This window comes from Loxodonta africana, chromosome X (assembly GCF_030014295.1).
Source record: "Loxodonta africana isolate mLoxAfr1 chromosome X, mLoxAfr1.hap2, whole genome shotgun sequence".
Lineage (NCBI taxonomy): Eukaryota > Metazoa > Chordata > Mammalia > Proboscidea > Elephantidae > Loxodonta > Loxodonta africana.
The window spans coordinates 175989251-176013248 of record NC_087369.1 but is presented as its reverse complement, the minus strand read 5'-3'; the positions used below and the strand labels follow the sequence as shown (position 1 = coordinate 176013248).

At 59.7% G+C, this 23998-nt stretch overlaps 1 protein-coding gene across 3 annotated transcripts; it reads right to left on the bottom strand.

Moving 5' to 3' along the window:
• Positions 1 to 1108: 1108 nt before the first annotated feature.
• Positions 1109 to 23630, bottom strand: ABCD1 (ATP binding cassette subfamily D member 1). 3 transcript variants are annotated; one of them, XM_064277752.1, is made up of 10 exons: positions 22308 to 23630; positions 19427 to 19607; positions 14709 to 14854; positions 14458 to 14626; positions 13660 to 13754; positions 5413 to 5558; positions 4631 to 4776; positions 2792 to 2876; positions 2551 to 2676; positions 1109 to 2466 (listed from the first exon to the last, which is right to left on the bottom strand). In XM_064277752.1, exons 1-10 carry the CDS (start codon positions 23211 to 23213, stop codon positions 2220 to 2222), a joined length of 2247 nt encoding a protein of 748 aa, XP_064133822.1. In that variant the 5' UTR covers positions 23214 to 23630; the 3' UTR covers positions 1109 to 2219. The 3 variants fall into 3 exon arrangements, 2 of the variants coding, with proteins under 2 accessions (XP_064133822.1, XP_064133823.1); XM_064277753.1 differs by having other exon boundaries at positions 14709 to 14851; XR_010319692.1 differs by lacking the exon at positions 1109 to 2466 and having other exon boundaries at positions 2566 to 2676; positions 4438 to 4776.
• Between the last annotated feature and the right edge of the window lie 368 nt (positions 23631 to 23998).

The following is a 23998-nucleotide window of genomic DNA, read 5'->3' as shown; positions in this document are numbered from 1 at the left end:
TGCCCTGTAACCACAAAGGAACGTGGGTCTCCATATGTTATAGACTTGTCTTTTCCTACCAGCGAGGGCATATAGTACGTGTCCTTTTGTGTTGCCTCATTTCCCCCAACATAAACGTATTCAGGCTCCATCCAGGTGGTGGCACGTCTCAGGACTTCACTTCTCTGGAATTCTGAGTAATGTCCCACGGTGTGGGTGGACCACATTTTGTTTATCCATCACCTGTTGGTGGGCATTTAGGCTCTTTCCAGCGTTTGTCTGTCAATAGTGCTGCTAGGAACACTGGTGTACGAGTCTCTGTTTGAGTCCCTGCTTTTAAGTCTCTTGGGTACACACCCGGGAATGGAATTGCTGGGTTGTACAGTAACTCTATGTTTACCCTTTGAGGAACCGCCACACTGTTCTCCACAGCGGCTGCCCCATTTTCTATTTCTACCAGCACTGCACAAGGGCAAAGTGGTTGCTCTCGCTTCCCTCCAAATAGCCCTGTAGACAGAGCCCACAAGCTGCATTAAAGCATAGGCAGAATGTTGTCTTCCATTGTGCTGCAAACTCCTCAGTGGCCTCATTGCCTTAAGGGTGCCGTCCAGGCTCCTCGGCGTGGCCTACAAGGCCTGTAGGACCCAGCCCTCCCTTCCTCTGCACTCGGCACCCCTGGGCCTTTGCATAAGCTGCTCCCTCTTCCAGAAGCTCTAGAACGGCTCCCCATTCACCTTTTTTTGGTGTGCCACTCCTTCAGGTCTAAGTTTAGACATCCATCCTTCCCTTTAGACATCCTTCCCTCCCTGCCCCCTGGGCCAGACTCTCTCCTCCACAGGGGCTGGCCCTGGTCCCCTCCTCCCAGCGTCTTACCTGTGCTCAGCCCACATTTTTGTGAAATGTTTTTGTCGAATCCACCTGCCCCTGCTGCATGCAACCCAAGAGCCTCGTGCTGTATGAGTCCTGGGCAGAGACCACACTGCCTGTGTCTCTGGGCAGTAAAGGGTGGTAGGGACAGTTCTTTCCCTGGAGGGCCTTGGGAGTGAGTCCCACTCCCTCCGAAACTCACCCTTTTTTCCCCCAGCAGCACCCTGCTGCCTCCCACTCCCTCCAACGCTCAGCAGACAGAGGTGGGGAGGCCAGACCGCATTTTCCATGGCAGGTTTTTACTCAGGGAACTGAGGGAGGCTCCCCGGCCCGAGGGCTGAGGGGCCAGGAAAGGCACACGGCGGTGGGGTCCCCCTCTTCCGGTGAGGGCCGGCTTGGCACAGACAGTGCCCCCGGCAGACCCCTCTTTGGCACTGAGCCACAGCGAGCAGCTGGCAGTGTAGGCTGGCAGGTGGTGGCGCTGGAGGCTGCAGTTTGGCACCGGGTGGGCTGCTGCTCCGCCCTGCCTCCCCCACTGGCAGGAGGCTCACGTGGCAATCAGGACAGATACAAACAGAGAATCAATAAATTAGGTTTTGGAAGGAGAGGAGGCTAGGGACCGAGAAGGACAGAGCTCCGTTCTTGTCAGGCTCGTCAGCCAACGCTAGGCAGTCTTTGCTCTGAAGGGCTCTGTGAGGCAGTGCGGGCACGCTCCATCTGCCTTTCTGCCTAGCTGTGGCCCTGGGCAACTGTTTCTGTGGCAGGAGGGGTGCCCACAGCGCTGGACCCACTGCTTGCCACCCTGGGTGGTGGCAATAAAGGGATGGGGCAGAGGGTCTTCGAGGGACAAAGGGGTGGATAGCACGGGGACTTGTGTCTCAGGCTCAGCACAGACTTGGGTTGGCGCTGGGGAGCTGGCACTGTGGGGAGATCCCTGCTCACCCCTGCCTGCTCACCGGCACCGGGGTGGGGGTAGGACTGTGGGGCTCCCCTGAGGAAAAGTAAAGGACTCAACTACGCTAACAGGTCACAGTTATCGACTCATGGTGAGCCCACGTGTCTCAGAGTAGAACTGTGCTCCAGAGGGCTTCGATGGCTGATTTTTCAGAAGTAGATTGCCAAGACTTTCTTCCAAGGCACCTCTGGGTGGACCTGAACCTCCAACCTTTTGGTTAGCAGTTGCACACATTCGCCATTTGCATTACACAGGGACCTGGGCTGGGGGAAGGGCACGTGATTTCGCTGGCCTGGGAGGAGAGGAGAGGAGAGGTGTGCAGGGACTGCTGGGGTGGGTGCGTGCTGCTGTTTCCTTCACGTGATCCGAGAGCTCAGGGGAGGGGAGGGGGCCCAGGGCCCAGAGCTGGGGCTCCCCCTCAGGTGGTGGCACCCTGGGGGAGCCCAGGGCTTGGGGGGTTGGGGGCCAGGGGCTGCCCGGGGGCCGCTGCCTCGCCCAGGATGTGGCAAAGTTCCTGCAGGCGTCGCTGCATCTTGGGGATGCCTGCCAGCTGCTGTTCGAGCCGCTGCTTCTCCTCGGTCAGGCTTAGGCGGGCGGCCGAGTCCAGCTTCTCGAACTTCCAGCCTCCCTCCCCATCGAACTGCAGCAAGTGTGTGTGGTACTTCCTGGCGGGGAGACAGGGGAGGTGGGGGCCACCCGCCCGGCCCATGACAGAAGGCGCTCCCTCCCCACCCTGGAGGGGCACCTACCACAGAGATGGGCGATGGGTGATGGAGAGCAGGGCAATGCCTGCGTCCTTGGCGGCTTGGAAGATCTTGCCCTCCACGTCGATGCTGACAGCACTGGTACACTCGTCCAGGAGGGCGTACTTGGGCCTGGGGGTGGAGGGTGCCACAAGTCAGTCTCTGGGCCTCTGCACATCCTGGCCGCTAGATGCAGCTGCCTGCCTTCTTGAGGGGACCCCGGGCCCCCCTGCCTGCCCCGGCTCACCTGTGGTAGAACATGCGAGCCATGCCAATCCTCTGCTTCTCGCCCCCCGACAGTACGTCCTTCCAGTCACACACGGCTTCCCAACCTGGAGAGAGGGGCCACCTGCTCACTCCTACCAGGGCAGGGGTGTCTGCGAGGGCCCGGACCCAGGTATGGGGTTGGCAGGAGGGGACCAACCACACCAGTGGAGCCAGAGATTTGCGCTTCATAAAAAGCCTCTAGCTGGGCACTTCTGCTCACTGCCTGGTGACAGCCCTCAGGCCAGGCCGGTGCAGGCTGCTCCAGTGAGTGAGTGAACAGGTGAATATGGGATCGTCTGTCAGGGACATGTGGCAGAAATGGCCCCTCGCCTCTTCCCAGCCACTCCCTTCCCACAAGAAGAGAAGTTTTGGCAGCTTGCCTTGCAGTGAGGTGTGACCATGTGACTAAATTCTGGCCAATGAGATGTAAATATGTTACACATGTGGCAGCTTTTAGAGCCTTCCTTAAAAGACAGATAGTATGCGCCCCTTGCTCCTTTCTCCCCATGCCCCTTCCTCCATCTTACTGCCTGGAATATGGATGTGATGGCTGCAGCAGCCATCTTGAACCATGAAGCGACTTCAGGCATGGAGGCCACACGCACCAGAGTGACTCTGAGGCCTTCACGGCGAAGGGCCACCCCCACCAACCAAGGCCTCCCTCTCTCAGCACTTTTACATCACAGTGAAATAAATCTGTGAAAGATGTAAGCCATTATGTGCAGTCTGTTGATCACAGTGACCCCAATCCTAATAGATCCCAAGGGGTGCCATCAAGAACAGGACGAGCTAAAGTGGTAAGGCCAGGGCAGGGGAGGGCTGGGGACAAGGCTTCCACATCACCACGGCAACCAGGGCAGGAAGGGGCCAGCTCTGATGACATCCCTTTCTGATACAGGCGGGGCCTGGTAAAGACTCCTCATGCCCTGGTCTGTTTCCTGTACCTGCCTTCTACCCTGCAGAGAGTAACGCATACACTGAGGGCAGCTGGGGCCAAGGCCCTGTACAGGTCCAGCGAGGGGGAGAGTTGTTCAAGGCTGCTCTCAGATTATACAGGGACAACAGGAGTTGGCGCCCAGACCCGCCCTCACTCCTGTCTTTGCGGCTGCCCTGCCCCCGCTGTCACCGTAGGACTGCAGACTCCCCAAAGCTCAGTCCAGCCCAGGCCAGACTCCTCTTGCCTCAGGCTTGCCCTTCCCTCCCACGGCCTCCATTGTCTCAGGGATTGGTCTGCCCAGGTGCATGCCAGCAAGCTGGGGTACACTCTGCCCCTGCGCCCCCAGCCCTGGCAGGCCCATTCGCCAAGGCCGGCCCCTCTCTCCAGCACCCGGCACTCCTTTCTCACTGCCCGTGTGCAAGGCAATGCTGCCTCACCGCAGCCTCTGCAACCCTTCCCAGGAGGACACCGAGCTCACCGCCTGGCCTACCCAGCTCCCTGCAGCCCGGCCCCTCCCTGCCAGCCAAGCCTCGTTCTCAGGCCCCTCTACCCCTTGTTCTGTCTCAGCCACAGGAGAGGCCTCGAGGGCACAGGCCACGCTGTCCTCCCCGACGCTGTTACTGGGGTGGCCTCTGACACTCTCCCTCCTCCTCCCTCCTGTAGCACATGCCCGTCCCACCTGGGGTCACCTGTTCACTGCCAGCCCTGCCCCAGCACGGAGCACTTTGGACTCCTGGACATCGGGGTGATCTTCGTGTACCGGAACCAAGAGGGAAAGGCCAGGGGTGAGAGTGGGTGGCCACGGGTCCCATCCGAGTCTCGGAACAAAGAGCAATCCGTCGCCCTGATGCTGTGACAGCTGAGGCCGCCCTGGCCCCCTACCTCCTTCGCGCTGCAGGATGTGCTGCAGATTCACGATGTCCAGGATGGCCTCCAGGTGCTGCTCTGAGTGGCCCTTCCTCTGCATGTCCTCCACTGAGTCTGGGTAGATCACCTGGTCTCGTAGTGAGCCCACAGACATGTAGGGCCTGCAGGAAGGCTGAGCGTCCACCAGGGCCAGGGCCGGCCCCTCCCTGTGGACTCTTTGGAACTGAGCGGGCACCTGCCACAAAGAACCCTCTGGAACACCCATGGGTGCCTGCCACAAAGTGTTTGAGAGAGTGTGCATGAAAATTCACACACGGATGCACACACACATAGCATGTGCATGCAGGCACACACACATCACACACACAGGCACGTGTGCACACACACATCACATGCACAGCACACACAACTCACATGCACACACCACACACGTGCATACGCACCACACTTGCACGCCACACATGCATGCATGCACACACGCACACTATACTCAACTTACACGTCCACCACACGCACATGCACACATGCTCTGCACACATATGTGCCTGACATGTACACACGTGTGCATGCATGCTGCACACATCTGAAACCACCAGGAGAGTGAGTTGAGCAGAGGGAGGGAGGAGGAGGCGCCGTGGTGCAGCTCAACTCAGGGCATGTCCTGATGTTCTCTCCCGAGGCCCCAACTTTCTGCCACCTCGGCCTCCACCAAGTAGAAGGAGGTATGAGGGAAGAGCGGCTCTGCTTCCCTGGCCTTCCACCACCCTGCCCCAGCTGGTCACCCCGCCGCTCCTCACCTCTGGGGGATGTAGAACATGCGCTGAGGCGGGGGTTTGTAGAGCACCCCGCCATAAGCTGGCCACAGCCCACCCAGGATCCGGAACAGGGAGCTTTTGCCACAGCCGTTGGGGCCCGTGATGAGCAGGTGCATGCCCTCCTCCACCTGCGGGGGCAGCAGCAGCGCTGGAGCCCGGAGGCATAGGTCTCGCCCTCCTCTCCACCCTCCACCCCCTCTGCCCCTTCCCAAGGCTCCGTCTGCCAGGGCGGACAGTGGGCCATTCTGCACCTCTTGGTAAGGGGCTGCAGAGGCCTGGGGTGTATCCCAGAAGGTAGCGAAATGGACAAGAACTGGCCTGTCCTCGAGGCCCTGCAGGCGCCAGAGAGCATGGTGCCAGCAGGCGCCAACGGCCCGTTCTGCCACACCTGAATGGCGTGTCCCTGAGAAAGTCACGGTCACCCTCACTGGTTTCCACTGCCCAGCCCAGGGGCTGGCACCAAAGAGGAGCTCAGGGAATACTGGCTGAAAAGGAATGAATGACTCCCTCTGGCTCTTCCCCTGCCTCCCTGGCTCCACCCTCACTCCATTGCCGCCCCACCCTGCCCAACCCCTAGCTGGTGCCCCAAAGGGATGACTTAGCTGGCCAGGGATTTTGGAAAGCCCGCCGGGTGCCAGACAGTCCTCCCCAGGAGTCCAGCTGCTGGCCCAGCACACAGGCCCTATATGGGGTCTTTTCAAAGTAGGTGGGCCGAGTCCCCAGGTTGTGGCGGAGCCCAGGCAGTACAGCTGCCATCTCTTCTACCACCAGCTGGAGTTGACCCAGAGCTCCCAAGCCCTAGGTTTCTGCAGGGGGTAGGGTGACCCTTGGGCAATCCTGGTACAGTACAATAAATTGTTTTTATATGGCCTTTCTTGCCATTGTCTCGTAACTCCCACCAAATGACTGAGTGGGACTATGCAAATAAGGTGTTTGTGGCCCACCAAAGGGATTGGACAGCTTGCTAATAATGCAAATAAGGTGCACGGCACCCTTGTGGGGGCGGGGAGACCATGCCAATAAGGTGTATGGAACCCTAACGAGGGGACTGGTCAGTTTTGCCATCTTGATAGACTTAAAATGAGCCATCCCAGAGGTGGACAAAGGAGGACCTCTCTATCACCAAGAAAGAAGAGCTGGGAGGGGAGCGCATCCTTTGGGCCCAGGATCCCTACGCTGAGACTCTCCTAGACTCAGGAGACAGAGTGAGAGAGAGCTGTAATCCTGGAGATGGTGAGGGATGGCAAGAAGCAGCAGCAGAGCAATGGCGGCAAAAGAGGCAGCAGAACCAGGAGATGTGCAGGAGATGGTGTGGTGGGCTTCCCGGCCTACTGAGCAAGAAAGCTGAGCACCTTCGGGCAGAGGCTTACTGGTGGAGTGGGGTGCCTCTGGCCATTTATCGATGGAGCTAAAGAGCTTTGTAACACTTGCCCAAGCAGGGCAGAGGCCGGGCAGAGGGGCCAAGGGGCTGAGAGCCCAAGGGCCAGAGAGAGAGGCCTGCCTGTGGGCACGGCGGAGAAGAGGCTGTCCTGATCAAAGAACTGTATCCTGAATTGTAACCTGTTACTTCCATAACAAACCCCGTAACTGTGAGTACGATCTGTGAGTTCTCTGTGGCCATGGCAATGAACTCTTAAACCCAAGAGGGTAGAAGGTGCCGTAGGAGGGATGGTTGGTTTCAGAACTGGTAAAAAAGGTTGGAGGGTGGAGGCATGTCTGACTTATGCCTCACAGCAATCAGCCTTGTGAAGTCAGACAAGGAGGTCAGACACTGCTGCCAAAACCCAAAAACCCAAACCCAGTGCCGCCGAGTCGATTCCGACTCATAGCGACCCTATAGGGCAGAGTAGAACTGCCCCACAGAGCTTCCAAGGAGCGCCTGGCAGATTCAAACTGCCGACCCTTTGGTTAGCAGCCGCAGCACTTAACCACAAAGCCACCAGGGTATCCACTATGCTGCCAACACGCCATTTTTACAGCTGGTAATCATTACGCTCTTTTCTCAGCTCTGACTCCACTGCCCAAGAACTAAGTCTGAGACATGTTGGTCTATCACTTTGACTTTGGCCCACCCGCCACTCAGATCTGGGGGCACCAGCTACTGAAAGCACAGGCAGTCCTGCCGGTCCTGATGCCAAGGGCTGAGGCTAGAAAACACAAAAGGCAGGCGCCTGGGTTGCCCCACCTGCCGCAGCACGCAGCCCTACCTAGGCTGCACTTGTTCTGCCCGCCCCCACCTACCCTGATGTTGAGGCTGGCAACCACTAACTCTCCCATGGGCGGGCGCCTGGGCTGCAACACCTGACCCCACCACGTAGCCCTACGCAGGCAGCATGTGGCCTCCCTGCCTCTACCTACACTGATGTTGAGGCTGGCCACCACCACCTCTCCCGTGGGCGGCCCCTGGGCAGCCCCACCTGGCCCCACCACGTAGCCTTACCCAGGCAACACTTGGCTTCCCTCTCTCCACCTACGCTGATGTTGAGGTAGGCCACCACAAACTCTCACATGGGTAGGCGCGAGGGCTGTCCAACCTGCCCCTGCCACGAAGCCATATCCAGGCAGCACCTGTCCTCCCCGCCTCCACCTACCCTGATGTTGAGGCTGGCCACCACCACCTCTCCAGTGGGCTGGCGCTTGGGCTGCCCTACTTGCCCCCACCACGCAGCCCTGCCCAGGCAGCACTTGTCCTACCTGCCTCCACCTGCCCGGATGTTGAGGCCGGCCACTAACACCTCTCCCGTGGGCAGACTCCAGGGCTGTCCCACCTGCCCCCGCCACGCAGCCCTAAGCAAGCAGCACTTGACCTCCCTGCCTCCACCTACCCTGATGTTGAAGCAGGCCACCGCCACCTCTCCCGTGGGCAGGTGCCTGGGATCCCCACCTACCCCCACCACGCTGCCCTACTCAGGCAGCACTTGTCCTCCCCGCCTCCAACTACCCTGATGTTGAGGCTGACACCGCCACCTCGCCTGAGGGCAGGCGCCTGGGCTGCCCCATCTGCCCCGGCCACGCAACCTGACCCAGGCAGCACTTGTCCCCCCCCGCCTCCACCTACCCGGATGTTGAGGCTGGCCACCACTTCTCCCGTGGGCGGGCCCTAGGCTGTCCCACCTGCCCCCACCACGCAAGCCCTACCCAGGCAGCAATTGTCCTCTCCGTCACCACATACCCTGATGTTGAGGCCAGCCACCACCACCTCTCCCTTGGGCAGGCACCTGTGCTGCCCCACCTGCCACGGCCATGCAACCCTACCGAGGCAGCACGCGTCCTCCTCCCCTCCAAGTACCCTGATGTTGAGGCTGACCACTACCACCTCTCCCGTGGGCGGGCGCCTGGGCTGCCCCGCCTGCCCCCTCCACACAGCCCTACCCGAGGCAGCACTTGTCCTCCCCGCCTCCACCTACCTGGATGTTGACGCCGGCCACCACCACCTCTCCCATGGGCAGTCGCCTGGACTGCCCCAACTGTCCCCACCACCCAGCCCTACCCAAGCAGTTCTTCTTCTCCCTGACTCCACCTACCTGGATGTTGACGCTGTCCACCACCACCTCTCCCGTGGGCAGGCGCCAGGGCTGCTCCACCTGCCCCGACCATGCAGCCCTACCTTGGCAGCACTTGTCTTCCCCACCTCCACCTACCTGGATGTTGACGCCGGCCACCACCACCTCTCCCGTGGGCAGGCGCATGGGCTGCCCCACCTGCCCCCGGCACGCAGCCCTACCCAGGTAGCACTTGTCCTCCCCGCCTCCATCTACCCTGATGTTGGGGCCAGCCACCACCACCTCTCCCGTGGGCAGGCACCTGGGGTGCCCCACCTGCTCCCACTAAGCAGCCACACCGAGGCAGCACTTGTTCTCCCCGCTTCCACCTACCCTGATTTTGAGGCTGGCCATTTTTTTTTTTCAAGACCATCTGTCCAGTGAGCAGGTGCCTAGGCTGCCCCACCTGCCCCCGCCACCCAGCCCTACCCAGGCAACACTTGGCCTCACCGCCTACACCTACCCTGATGTTGAGGCCAGCCACCACCACCTCTCCCGTGGGCAGGCGCCTGGGCTGCTCCACGTACCCCCACTATGAAGCCCTACCCAGGCAGCACTTGTCCTTCCCGGCTCCACCTACCTTTATCTTGAGACTGTCCACAACCACTTCTCCAGAGGCCGGGCGCCTGCCTGCCCCACCTGCCCCCAACACGCAGCCCTACCCACACAGCACTTGTCCTCTCCGCCACCACCTACCCTGTTATTGAGGCCAGCCACCACCACCTCTCCCATGGGTGGGCCCCTGGGCTGCCCCACCTGCTCCCACCACGCAGCCTACCCAGACAGCACTTGTCCTCCCCGCCTCCACCTATCCTGATGTTGAGGCTGGCCACCACCACCTCTCCCGTGGGCAGGCGCCTGGGGTGCCCCACCTGCCCCCACTAAGCAGCCGTACCAAGGCAGCACTTGTTCTCCCTACCTCCACCTGCCCTGATTTTGAGACTAGCCAAGACTATCTGTCCCGTGAGCCGGCGCCTAGGCTGCCCCACCTGCCCCTGCCTGCCTGTGCTGTCCCACTGGCCCCCGCCTTGCAGCCCTACCCAGCAGCACTTGTCCTCCGCTCCTCCACCTAAGCTGATGTTGAGGCCGGCCACCACCACCTGGCCTGTGGGCGGGCGCCTGGGCTGCCCCACCTGCCCCCGCCACGCAGCCATATACAGGCAGAACTTGGCCTCCCCGCCTCCACCTAAGCTGATGTTGAGGCTGGCCACCACCACCTCTGCCGTTGGAAGGCGCATGGGCTGCCGCACCTTCCCCCACCACTTGGCCCTACAGGCAGCACTTGTCCTCCCCACCTCCACCTACCCTGATGTTGAGGCTGGCTACCACTACCTCTCCCGTGGGCAGGCGTCTGGCTGCCCCACCTGCCCCCGCCATGCAGCCCTGCCCTGGCAGCACTTGTCCTTCCCGCCTCCACCTACCCTGATCTTGAGGCCGGCCACCACCACCTCTCATGTAGCCAGGCCCCTGGGCTGCCCTGCCTGGCCCCGCTACACAGCCCTACCCAGGCAGCACTTGGCCTTCCTGCCTCCACCCTTGCTGATGTTGAGGCAGGCCACCACCACCTCTCCCAGGGGCAGGCACCTGGGCTGCGCCACCTGTCCCCAACACGCAGCCCTACCCAGGCAGCTCTTTTCCACCCCGCCTCCACTTACCCTGATGTTGAGGCAGGCCACCACCACCTCTCCCATGGGGAGGCGCCTGGGCTGCCCCACGTGACCCCACGACGCAGCGCTACCCAGACAGCACTTGTCCTCCCCGCCTCCATTTACCCTGATGTTGAGGCCGGCCACCACCACCTTTCCCGTGGGCAGGCGCATGGGCTGCCCCACCTGACCCCGGCACATAGCCCTACCCAGGTAGCGCTTGTCCTCTCTGCCTCCACCTGCCCTGATGTTGAGGCCGGCCACCACCACCTCTCCCTTGGGGAGGCCCCTGGGTTGCCCCACCTGTCCCCACCACGCAGTGCTAACCAGGCAGCAATTGCCCTGCCCGCCTCCACCTACCCTGATGTTGAGGCTGGCCACCACTACTTCTCCTGTGGGCGGGCCCTAGGCTGCCCCATCTGTCCCCACCACGTAGCCCTACCCAGGCAGCACTTTTCCTCCCCACATCCACCTACCCTGGTGCTGAGACTGGCCACCACCACCTCTCCCGTGGGCAGGCGCCTGGGCTGTCCCACATACCCCTACCATGAAGCCCTACCCAGGCATCACTTGTCCTTCCCGGCTCCACCTACCTTTATCTTGAGACTGTCCACAACCACTTCTCCCGAGGCCGGGTGCCTCTCTGCCCCACCTGCCCCCACCATGCAGCCCTACCCACACAGCACTTGTCCTCTCCGCCACCCCATACCCTGATATTGAGGCCGGCCACTACCACCTCTCCCGTGGGGGGGCCCTGGGCTGCCCCACCTGCCCCCACCATGCAGCCCTACCCAGGCAGCACTTGTCCTGTCTGCCTCCACCTACCCTGATATTGAGGCTGGTCACCACCACCTCTCCTGTGGGAAGGCACTTGGGCTGCCCCACCTGCCCCCACTAAGCAGCCGTATCAAGGCGGCACTTGTTCTCCCTGCCACCACCTACCCTGATTTTGAGGCTGGCCAAGACCATCTGTCCAGTGAGCGGATGCCTAGGCTGCCCCACCTGCCCCTGCCACCCAGCCCTACCCAGGCAACACTTGTCCTCTCCCTCTACACCTATCCTGATGTTGGGACCAGCCACCACCACCACTCCTGTGGGCAGGTGTCTGGGTTGCCCCACGTACCCCCACAATGCAGCCCTATCCAGGCAGCACTTGTCCTCCTCGCCTCCACCTACCCTGATGTTGAGGCTGGCCACCACCACCTCTCCCGTGGGCGGCCCAATGCGTTGCCCTATCTGCCCCTACCAGGTAGCCCTACCCAAGCAGCACTTGGCCTGCCTGCCTGCACCTACCCTGGTGTTGAGGCTGGCCACCACTTCCTCTCCCATGGGTGGGCCCTAGGTTGCCCCATTTGCCCCCACCACGTAGTCCTATCCAGGCAGCACTTTTCCTCCCCACATCCAGCTACCCTGATGTTGAGGCCGGCCACCACCACCTCTCCCGTGGGCAGGTGCCTGGGCTGCCCCACCTGCCTCCGCCACGAAGCCGTACCCAGGCAGCACTTCTCCTCCCCACCACCATCTACCCTTATGTTCAGGCTGGCCTCCACCAACTTTCCCGTGGGTAGGTGATGAGCTGCACTACCTGCCCCCGCCACATAGCCCTACCCAGGCAGCACTTGGCCTCCCTGCCTCCACCTACGCTGGTCTTGAGGCTGGCCACCACCACCTCTCCCGTGGGAAAGAATGTAGGCTGCCCCAACAGTACGCACCACGCAACCCACCCATGCAGCACTTGTTTTCCCTGCCTCCACCTACCCTGATGTTGAGGCCGGCCACCACCACCTCTCCTGTGGGCAGGCGCCTGGGCTGCCCCACCTGCCCCCGCCACGAAGCCGTACCCAGACAGCACTTGTCCTCCCCGCCTGCACCTACCCTGATGTTGAGGCCGGCCAACACCAGCTCTCCTGTTGACAGACGCCTGCGCTGCCGCACCTGCCACCGCCACGCAGCCCTACACGTGCAGCACTTGTCCTCCCCGCTACCACGTACCCTGATGTTGAGGCTGGCCAACACCAACTCTACAGTAGGCGGGCGCCTGTGCTGCACCACCAACCCCCAGCACGTAGCCCTACCCAGGCAGTACTTGGCCTCTCTGCCTCCACCTACCCTGATGTTGAGGCTGGCCACCACCACCTCTCCCGTGGGTTGGCGTCTGGGCTGCCTCACCTGCGCCCGCCACGCAGAACTTCCCAGGCAGCACTTGTCCTCAGCTACTCCACCTACTCTGATTTTGAGGGTGGCCAGCACCACCTCTCCAGTGGGCAAACGCCTGGGCTGCCCAACATACTCCACCATGTAGCCCTACCCAGGCAGCACTTGTCCTCCCTGCCTCCACGTACCCTGAGATTTTGAGGCTGGCCAACACTACCTCTCGTGGGCGGGCCCCTGGCTGCCCCACCTGCCCCCACCAGGCTCCCTACCCAGGAAACTATTTTCTTCCCCGCCTCCACCTACCCTGATGTTGAGGCCGGCCACCACCACCTCTCCCGTGGGCTTGCCACCTGACTGCCCCACTTGCCCCCACCACGTAGCCATATACAGGCAGAACATGGCCTTCCTGCCTCCACCTAAGCTGATGTTGAGGCTGGCCACCACCACCTCTTCCGTGGCCAGGCGCTTGGGCTGCCCCACCTGCCCCCGCCACGCAGCCCTACCCAGGCAGCACTTGTACTCCCTGCCTCCACCTACCCGGATGTTGAGGTTGCCCAGCACCACCTCTCCGGTGGGCATGTGCATGGGATGCCCCACATGGCCCCACCATGCAGCCCTACCCAGGCAACACTTTTCCTCCCTGCCTCCACCTACCCTGATATTGAAGCCGTCCACCACCACCTCTCCCGTGGGCAGTCGCCTGCACTGCCCCACCTCCCCTGCCACGAAGCCCTACCCAGGCAGCACTTGTTCTCCCCCCTTCCACCTACCCTGATGTTGAAGCCGGATACCACCACCTCTCCCATGGGCCGGCGCCTGTGCTGCCGTACCTGCCCCTGCCATGCAGCCCTACTGAGGCAGCATTTGTCCTCCCCGCCTCCACCTACCCTGATGTTGAGGCTGGCCACCACCACCTCTCCCGTGGGTGTGATGATGGGGATGTTTTCACAGATGATGCCGTGCTCCACATCTACCACTTGGCCTGGAGAAAGGAAATGATGGAGGGCGGGCGGGCATCATTCCCACAAAGCGGGGTTCCATGTACACCTATGCTGTCCCTCCCTAACTGCCCAGGTGCTGGTGTACCCTCACTGTGCTCTGGGCAGGGGAGGGGCAGCACAGCTGCTTTTCTGGGCCTCTAGAACCCAAGGCACCATGTCTCATCTCCTGCTCTGCAGCCCCCCCACCACCACCTGAAGGCAGCATCTAATTCTGGGCCTTCTCTGCTGTAGCCCCTGGCTCGTACTGTAGCTGGCTGGACAACCTTGCCTGTGGTCGTACACTGCCTGAGCTCTCTTGGACCACGCTGGGTGGGTGAGTGACCACCTCCATGCCAGGACGACATCCCCCCTTTGGCAAAGAGAAGTACAGATCAGGGCACCCGGAAGGAACGTGGTGGATCAGCAGGTTGGTGGCAGCAACCACTCTGAGGAGGATGGCCTTCTGACCCATGGCTCTCCCCTGAAACCCTCCCTACAGCCCAGCTCAAGGCAGTGGAAGTCCTCCAAGACCCTGCTGGCCAGCCCTCCCCTCCCTGGTGGACTGACAGGGGGTGGGGGTGCCATAACCCAAGTGTCCAAGCTGAGGCAGGGGCTGCTGGGAAGGGCAGGAGGGGAGGAGGAGCTTGGCAGCAAGTCAGCAGGGCCAAGACAAGAAGGGGCACTTCTGGGCAGGGAAACTCTTACCTCGGATCTTCAGAGGCCCCTCCACATGAACACCAGAGCTCACAACGGCCCCAGGACCCACTGGAGCATCCTCCGGCTCCCCAGGCCTCTTAAAATGACAGTGCTGGACGTCTTTGAAGACCTGGAACATCTCATGAACTCGGGCTGTGTAGCCAGCCAACTCTGTCACCTGTGGGGACAGCCACCCTGGCTCAGTCTCTGTTAGCGAGGAGGAGAGGGGAGTGGGAAGGTGGGGGTCAAGCCAGGGGTACCTCCTTGTACGATGACATGATACGCTCAATAGCATCCGCAGCAGCTGTGAGGAGGTTGCGGGCGATGGTGAAGGCTTCGGTGCGTTCGCTCACCAGCTCCTCCTCTCTCTTCTCCAAGGCAGCCTTTCTCACTGCCTCTGAGTCTACTGAGGGCAAAGAAGGGAAGGGGCAGAGACAATGGGAAGTCCAAAATGAGCCACTATGGAGCAAGAACAGTCTTTGCAACACAGGATGCTGGGACAACTGGATCTCTACGTACAAAAGAGTGAAATGGGACCCCTACCCCACACCATACACAGATGTTAACTCAAAATGGATCGTAGGCCTAAATGTAAGAGCTACGACTATAAAAATCTTAGAAGAAGACATAAATCTTCGTGTCCTTGAATTTGATAATGGCTTCTTAGTTTGGATACCAAATTTACAAGCAACAAAAGGAAAAACAGATGAATTGGACTCCATAAAAATTGAACACTTTTGTGTGTCAAAGAACATCATCAATAAAGTAAAAAGACAGCCCACAGACTGGGGAAAAAATTTGCAAATCCTACATCCAGTGAGGATCTAGCATGCACAATATATGAAGAATTCTTACAACTCAACAACAAACAGAGAAATAACCGAACGAAAAAGCGGGCAAAGGATCTGAACAGATATCTCTCCAAAGAAGATATACAAACGGCCAACAAGCACATGAAAAGATGTTCGACATTAATCGCTGTGGAAATGCAAACCAAAACCACTATAAGACACCACTTCACGCCCGCTAGGATGGCTAACGTGTTAAACAACAACAACAATAACAGATAACGATGAGTCTTGACGAAGATGCCGAGAAAGTAGAACCTTCACGTATTGCAAGAAGGGATGTAAAATGGTGCAGACTCTGTGGAAGTCTGGCAGTTCCTCAACACGTTAAATGTAGAATTTGTATGTGGTCCAGCAATTCCACTCCTGGGCATGTATATACTCAGGAGAACCGAAAACAGGTATGCCAACAAATCTTTGTACGTGAACATTCATCGCGGGATTACCCACAACAGCCGAAAAGTGGGAACAACCCAAGTGCCCAACAACAGAAGAAGAGAGAAAGCAAACGTGGTGCACGCGTACAATGCAGCGTTACTCAGCCACGACAAGAAATGAAGTCCTGATACATGCTGCCACATGAACCTTGGAAACATGACGCTCAGTGAAAAGCCGGACACAAAAGGTCACCTGCTGTATGATTCCATTTATGTGAAATGTCCAGCACAGAAAGGTTCGGAGACACAGCAAGTACGTTAGTGGTTACCTGGGGCTAGGGTAGACAGGAATGGGGTGACTGCTAATGAATGTGGGGTTTCCTTTTTAGGGTGATGAAAATGTTCTGGGATTAGATAGTGGTGATAACTCCGTGGCCATCCTAAAGAGCACTGAACTGCACACTTTAAACAGGGGGATTGTATAGTATACGAGTTATATCTCAGTAGGACGGTTTAAAAAAATGAGCCAGTGGGCGCCTGGCTTTGTTTCCCCACCCTCCATCCCGCGCTGCTGCTGCCAGCCCCTCCCAGCCCCTCCCGGGATCATCCCCCCTGGACCTGCCATACTGGGCCTCTCAAATGCAAGTTTCCCACTTTCTGCCCCTCAGCTGCTGTCTCCCACTTCCCTCTCATCTCCTCCTGTACCGTATTCCTTGACCTTGGTGACAACGCCAGTCCCTGGCACCTCTTTCTCCCCAGGAGCCTGCTCCTGTCTTCACTTGCTTTTAGAACCCACCCTAGACCCCATGGTCCCTCCCCTTTCTCGTCCATGGCCTAACTTCTTTGGCTCTTGGAGCCCCAGAGGAGCAGAGTTTTCCCATAAGAACTGTTCAGGAAATGCAATGGGGAACAAGGAGGCGGCCAACTCCTTGGTGTGGATAAGTGAGCAGTGCCTGTCCTCTGGGGAGGGCAGGAAGGTTCCAAGACAGACATGCAGGGGGACCCCTGTGGGCAAGGAGGGGAGGGACGGGGAACTCAGCTCAGGGCAGATGGCCTACAGAGCAAGGTGGAAAGGGGCAGGACGGTAGACAGAATGCCTCACAATCTGGGACATGAGCGGTGGCAGTGGCAAGGGGGTTAGTCCCAGCAGTTGAAGGGCCTAGGGCTTCCTTTGCACCTGCCTTCAGGGACACAGCCTCTGACAGGCAGAGGGGGCACAGCCCTCCTCCCCTGCTGTCCTTAGGTGGACAGTCACTGTGGACAAAGGGCAAGGTGTGCGGTCTTCCGTCCCATGGATGCTGGCAGGTAATGGCACTCCTGCTCTCTGCAGGGTCCCAGGAGCCCCAGGCAGCTAAAAGCAGGAACCTGGAGCAGGAGACCTGGTGGCCATTCCCAGCAAGGCTGCTGGGCTGGAGCTGGGAGCCATTGGCCCCACCATCTTCCCAGGCCCTCCAGCCTTTGCTGCCAGCAAGCACAAGCCACCGGAGTCCAGGGGCAGTGGGCCGCAAAAGTGGTGGGTTCAGGAGGACAAGCCTGACTGAAATCTCCCCACATGGACAAGTGCCTGCCTGCTCACCATCCCCTCAGAAAACCAACCCTTCCCGCCAGCCCCCAGCACTCTCAGCCTCCTTTGAGTGCCTGGTGCCCTTGCTAGCCACCAGGTACTGGGGACACAGCAGGGCCCAAACAGACAAAACTTCCTGCCCTCTTGGAGCTCACAGTCCAAGGCAGGGAGAGAGATGAGAAACCTGACAGAGATGTGAAAGAGCTGGGGTGTTTGATGGTGATTGGTGCCAGGGAGCAGAAAGGTGGGACAGTGGTCAGGACAAGGCCTCATGAGAGGGCACCAGTGAGCAAAGCTCAGAGAGAGAGGTCGAACGAAAGGGCATTCCTGGCACAGCCCGCAGCATGTGCAAAGGCCCTGAGGCAGAAACATACCTGGGGTTTTGAGGGCATAAGAAGGAGGACAGTAAGACCTCAGTAGACACAGAGCACTGCATGGGTAACGTAATACAGAGTATAAAAGTGGCAGTAAAAAAATGAGAAAATAAGAGACTTAAAAAACAGGCATATTTGAAAAGGAATCAAATCGCCCTTGTAGAAATGAATACCCACTGCCATTGAGTCGATTCCGACTCCCAGCAACCCTATAGAACAGACTAGAATTACCCCATAGGGTTTCCAAGGCTGTAATCTTCAGAGGAGCCCTGGTGGCACAGTGATTAAAGTGCTTACCTGCTAACTGAAGGGTCAGCAGTTTGAACACCCCAGTTGCTCTGTGGGAGAAAGATGTGGCAGTCTGCTTCCGTAAGGAATGCTGTCTTGGAAACCCTATGGGGCAGTTCTACTCTGTCCCTCAGGGTTGCTAGGGGTCAGAATCGACTCGACAGCAGTGGGAATCTTCATGGAAACAGACCACTACATCTTTCTCTTGCAGAGTGGCTGGTGGGTTTGAACTGCCAACCTTTTGGTTAGCAGCTGAGTGCTTTAACCACCGTGTCACCAGGGCTCCTTTCACTGAAATTTTAAAAACAAGTGAACACAGCTGAAGAGAAAATTGGTGAATTAGCAAGCAGAAAGATCATCTATGGAAATCGCCCAGAAGTCAGCACAGATAGTGCCAGGTGGGAAACAGTGAAGGGAGATGAAGGGACTCAAAGAATAGCGAGAGACCCAGCAGGAGTTCCAGAAAGAGAGAGTATATTTGAATAGATAATATCTGAGAATTTTCCAGAATGCTTGAAAACCCTGAATATTCAAAGACTACCCAAGTCTCAAGCAAGATAAATAAACAGAAACCCACACCTAAACACATCTTAGTGAAACTGCCACAGAGAAAGATCCGAAAAGCACTAGAGAAAAAATGCAGGTTATAAAGGAAGGACAATAAAGCTGCTAACATTTCTCACCAGCTACAGAACCGAGAAGCCGATAAAATATTGTCAAAGCCCTGAGGGAAAGTAACTGCTAACCTCAACTTCTACACTCAGCTAAATTCTGATGTGGAAAAAAGGCTGAAAAAAAGACATTCTCAGACAACAAGAAAATTGAGTTTTCCCCAACAAAACCACGCCAAAAGAATGTGTTCAAAAGATGTGTACCTAGAAGGAGGTAACCGAACACAGAAGGGAGGGATGGGGGCAGAGAAATTGGTAAACGTGGGTGAATTCGAACAAGCACAGACTGGATAAAACAACAGCAAAGTCTCAAAACGAGGGGCACCCAAGCTTCCCCCGGGGCCCCACCAACATGTGGGAGGGGGACTGGCTCTTGGAGTGGCAGTGCTCCAAGGAGGAGGGGAGCTATCGATTAACCTAAGCCTCTTTTCAATGATGCGTGGTGACGTTTGAACAGTAACTGCTAAAGACTAAAAGGAGAACGTATACCTTTCAGATCAGTAGAGAGACAAAATGAAAATAAAGAAACCTGAACGGCTAAGACAAGAGGCAGGTCAGGCTTCCCCCTCCCGCAAGGCCTTCTGGCCAAACCACTTCCCTTTGCAACCTACGGATGGAGAATCAAAGGCACACTAGTGGATGCTGCTCTACTCTCTGTCTCCCCGTGTTCAAGTGGCAGCAGGTTCAAGGGCAGGGACATGTGAACGAGGGTGCACGTGGGTGGTGAAGGGACACCCTGAAGTGCAGTCCCTGGGCATGGCTATGAGCAGCGCTATGAAGGCGAGGCACACGCAGGGGGAAGGACACTGAGGAGCTGACTGGAGGACTAGCCCGTGGCCCAGGGTCTGGCTCTCACCTGACTCCGAGTAGCCAGTGGCGGTAATGATGGGTACAGCCACCATGAGCAGGCCTGAGGCGCTCCATACATACTTCATGAGGAACTGCTCCAGCATGACGTACCACAGGCGCTCCAGCAGGATGAGGTTGATCTGTGAGGCCAGGTCCTGGTAGGAGTGCCGCAGCAGGGCCAGCTCTACCTGCGGGCCACCAGAGAGCCAGCGGCCTGGTGAGAATGGCCGGGCTGGGCGACAACCCAGAGGACCCAGAGCACTGCTCACACAGGCCACACCACTCAATGGTCTGACAAGGCTTACAACAGGGCTGTGTTTACAGAGGACGGGTCTGAAACCAGCGGCAGGGGCTTGCCCAAGTTTCTAGCACTGGGGCACAGCAGCAGTGACAAAGGAACTCACCCTGACTGGGGCTGGGGTGCTCAACGCTCCCTTCTTTGCTCTGGGCAGCTTCTAGCCCCTGTGGAGCCCATTCTCTGGGCAATCATTTGGGGGCCTCCGTCCCAACACCCTCCTCCTGGCCCTGGTGCCCAGGCACGGAGACCGAAAGCAGTGGCACTGGTAGCACCTTGGTTTTGAGAACACTGAGCCCAGTCTCTCCCTCCCTAGGCACTGCCCTGCCAGTCTACTTTTCCAAAGTTCCTTGTAGTGAGAACTTATACTGCATTTTCCCACAGAAACCACGAGGGCGCGCTTCACAGCCAGTCCCTCTGGCCTTGCTCCATGTTGGACTGCCCCAAGCCCACAGCCCTCTGCCTCAGGCCAGCTTCCGGCTCCAGCCCGCTGGCTCCACAGTGGTGTGGAGCCTCCCCTCCCATTCCTCCATTGGCTACCACCTGCCATATCAGGGTGGGGACGGGGGGGGGGAGGGGCCTTGGTGGATGGGTCCTGCAGGGCCCAAAAAAGAGAGAGGGTGGAGAGAGGAAGAGGGTTCCTTGTGGCAGCAGCAGACCAACAGACTGTGGAGACACGGAGGTCTCCAGAAGTGGTGACGGCAAAGGGGGCCATTGGGTTGTGGACTTCTTGGCTCAGTACAGGGACCCTCTGGACGCCCAGCCTGGCCTTTCCACACCCAACCGACTGCCCAGACTGGCTCCTTTTGCCAAGTGCTTTCGCACTAGGCTCTCCATTTGATTCTCGCACCGCCTCATCGAATGTGCTCATTGTACAGTAGGCCAATGAAGCCCAGAGAGGCAAAGTGCCCTGCCCAAGGTCACACAGCATGGAGGTAGCAAGCACTGCTGGAATTTGAATCACGCTGCCAAAGCCCTTGAAAACCCTGGTGGCATAGTAGTTAAGAGCTACATGAACCAAAAGGTCGGCAGTTTGAATTGACCAGGTGCTCCTCGGTCACTATGAGTTGGCAATGGGTTTGGTTCTTGGTTGCCAGAGTCCTTAGGAGAATAAGATTCTTTTAATTGTTCCCAAGTAAATAAGAAGGTGTGTGTGTGTGGAAATGACCCCTCCATGGGAATCCCAATAAAAACAGAATGCTCTGCTATAGAGCCCTCCACTAGCCAGCCAGTCGCTTTTGCCCTACCTGGAGATCTGAGCCTGGGCCAGTGTCCATGGGGACATCAGCCAGTGAGGTTGGGGTGCGACATATGTCTGCACAGCCAGCGCATTCAGCCCACCCTGTGGCCCGTCACCCCCTCCTCTCCCTCCCCCGCCCAGCTCCTCATCCACCCAGGCAAGCAGACCTCCTGGGTGGCCTCTATGTATTGAAGCTGGCCAAGGGGAAGTCCTTCAAAGGTCTCTCCTGCCTACCCCCACCCAGGGCCTCGGGCCAAGTCTCCCGTTCCTGAAACGAGCCCGCATCGAGCCCGCATCTTCCGAGCACCCTGGCAATCTGGACTTGCACTGTGAGCTGGCAAGTGTGCCAGCCAGAGCTGATAATGTAGCCACGGGGAATGTGCCAAGCACCTCACCCAAGGCCACAGCTGCCTGCCAAGGCGCTGCCAGCCTGCATGCAGGAGAGGAGGATCGGGCAGAGGGGATCACAGCCCAGTGTTGGGCACTTGTTCCCCTGATCAGCAGCCAGCTCCTGGCCCAGGACGCCCCCCCCTGCGGAGAAGGTTGATGACAGGCCGTTTTGGTCCAGGAGAAGTCTGCTCCTGTGCCCAGTGCAAAGCCACCAAGACAAGGTCGGGGTCCTGGGAACACATGCAGGCCTTCAGGGAGCAGAGGCCATCGTGCCCCTCCCCCCAGGAGAACCGAAACCAGAGTCGCAGGGAGCAGGGCCTGAGGCAGCTGCAACCCCAGGCACGAGGAAGGGGAGGGGCGAGGCGAGATAAAGGGAGTGCTGGCCGGGAGTAACCTTGCTGCGCCCCCCCTCAGGCTGGCCGCCCAGGAAGCTGTGCCTGGGGGCCGGGCGGAAGGGCGGTCACGCTGGGGCAGGCTGGCAGGAAGTGCGTCCCGCTGCAGCGACGGCCGGGCCAGTGGGCCCTTGGGGGCGGCTGTGACCCTAAGCGCTGCGACTGCCACGCTGGGCGCTGCTTGTTAATCTCCGCGTGGGCTGAGTCATGCCCATAATGCCCAGCTGCCAGACGCGGGCCCTAGGCCGGCCTTCAAAGGGCCGAAGGGCTGGCCAGGAGGCCGTGCATCCACTCGTCCCGCTCCCAGTGGTCTGCTGGAGTGCGCAAGGCGGGAGCTCTGAATCCGAACCGCTAGGATCCACAGCCCAAGGCCAGCGGTGCTGCCCAGGAGGGAGGAAGCAGAAGTGGCCTGGAGTGTGCAGGCGGCTGGGACCAGGCAACCCCCACCAGTCTTCCTGCTTCTCCATTTCTGCAGCCCAGGGCCCTGCCTGTTCTCAGCCCCCTCTTGCATCCACGCTGTGCCCCCACCCCAGGCCTTCCTCATGCCTCCCAGCGCCCCAACCTGCCCCACCTCGTGGCCCCCGTAGAAAGCGATCTCCTCCGAGTTGGCCACCACACGAGAGTGCATGTAGCGCAGCTCCCCCTTCCTCCGCGCCTCCTCTGCCACTAGCTCCCCGAACTTGGGTGAGAAGGCCCGCAGCACGTTGGCGGTGAGGAATACCACGAGGCCAGCGATGGCCGAGGGCCAGGCTGTGCCAGCTCCGCGGGAGCGGGCTGCCCGAAGCAGGGTGTAGGAGGTCACAGCCACGTCCAGGAGCGGCTTGGTCAGGTTGGAGTAGAGGTGAGCCACAGAGGCAGCAAAGGCTACCAAGTCCTCTGTCAGGGACTGGTCAGGGTTGCGAAGGCGCCCGTCCATGTTGCTGACTCGGTAGTAGGTCTGCTGGGAGAAATAGAGGCTGTAGGCGTGGGCCACCAGACGGCTGCGGAAGGACAGGGCCAGCTGGCCCTCCAGGTAGCGGATGGCACTGTTGATGAAAGTGGCAGGTAGGGCGATGAGGAGCCACTGGAGGAGCTGCCAGCCGAAGGCCCGTGGGTCCTTGCGGACGATGCAGCGGGCCAAACGTCCATCCAGGCGGGCCACATAGACCGACAGGAAAGTCCGGCTCACCAGGGCAGCCGAGTGCAGCGCCAGGAGCCCAGTCTCCCGGCACAGGACCCGGGGAAAGAGCAGGCGCAGGAGCCACAGGAGTCGTTGCAGGAACACCCGGTTCACGCTGGCCTTGGCTGCTGTGGCTGCTGCCCCGGAGGCCTCCTGCGCGGGCTCCCCTGCTGGCCCTGGAGGGCCCCTTGCTGGACCCAGGCACTGCCGCACCAGGGGGTAGATTTTGTGGGCTCCATAGGCGGTGAGGGCCAGGACCACGGCTGTGCGCTTCAGCGTGGTCACCCTCGAAGGCCGGGGGGTGGAGAGCACCGGCATGTCACCTGGTTGGCACCCGCTGGGCTGGGACTAGTGCCTGAGACTGCAGTCCAGGCAGGTGGCTGGAAGGGTCCTTGCTCTGACCCCGGGCTCGTTGTCTAGGCAACTGGAGGCCTTGCACTGGTCACTGAAATTGTTGCTTTAGGCAACTGAGGCGCTGCTGGGGCCCCTGGTGCGGTGGGCTCAGGGCCCTCCAGTGTCTTGGCCTCTTCAGGCAGCTGAGCAGGAAGACCTTAGCTCCCCTCTGTGTCAGTCTCCTAGCCCTTGGTGTCAGAGCTTTGAAAGGTTGAGGGCAGGGAGGACTTCTCTTCCCCTCCACCTCCTCCTACCCAAGTGGAGCCCCCGCCCGGGGTACCAGGCGCGTACGTCCGCTCCACAGCCTGGCTGAAGCGACAGTGACTCCGCCACTGGCCCATAATCCCCACCCACCCACCCCTCCCCAGGGGCGAGTCAGGGAAGGGGAGGAGGCGGAGGAGGAGCGGGAGGCGGAGCCCGGGCGCAGGGCTCCGCACCCCGTTCTCGCCCCACGGGAGGGCCCCGCCTCCTCCCCGCCACAGAGACCTGGAGGGCCACGCGGACTAGAGGAGCGGCCTTCGCCTTCCCGCCAAGGCCCCGCCCCGCTCCGCGCGCGCCGCGAAACCGCGTTGCCTCGGGGCCGCCGGCTGCCCGCCCCGCCCGGGCCTCGGCGCCCTGCCCTCAGCTGGGGGGGTGGTGGGCAGTGGCCGTGGGGGGAGCCGCCCGGGCCTCGCCACGGTTGGTGGGCGGGCTGGGAAGGGCGTGGCCGG

Coding starts and splice junctions, on each gene's coding strand:
- ABCD1 (XM_064277752.1), bottom strand. CDS start 23,213: ATGCCGGTGCTCTCCACCCCCCGGCCTTCGAGGGTGACCACGCTGAAG. Junction 5,559..13,659: donor TGGCCAGCCTCAACATCAGG/GTAGGTGGAGGC, acceptor CTGCCCCCGCAG/GTGGAGGAGGGCATGCACCT. Junction 2,467..2,550: donor ACCCATCGCCCATCTCTGTG/GTAGGTGCCCCT, acceptor TCTCCCCGCCAG/GAAGTACCACACACACTTGC.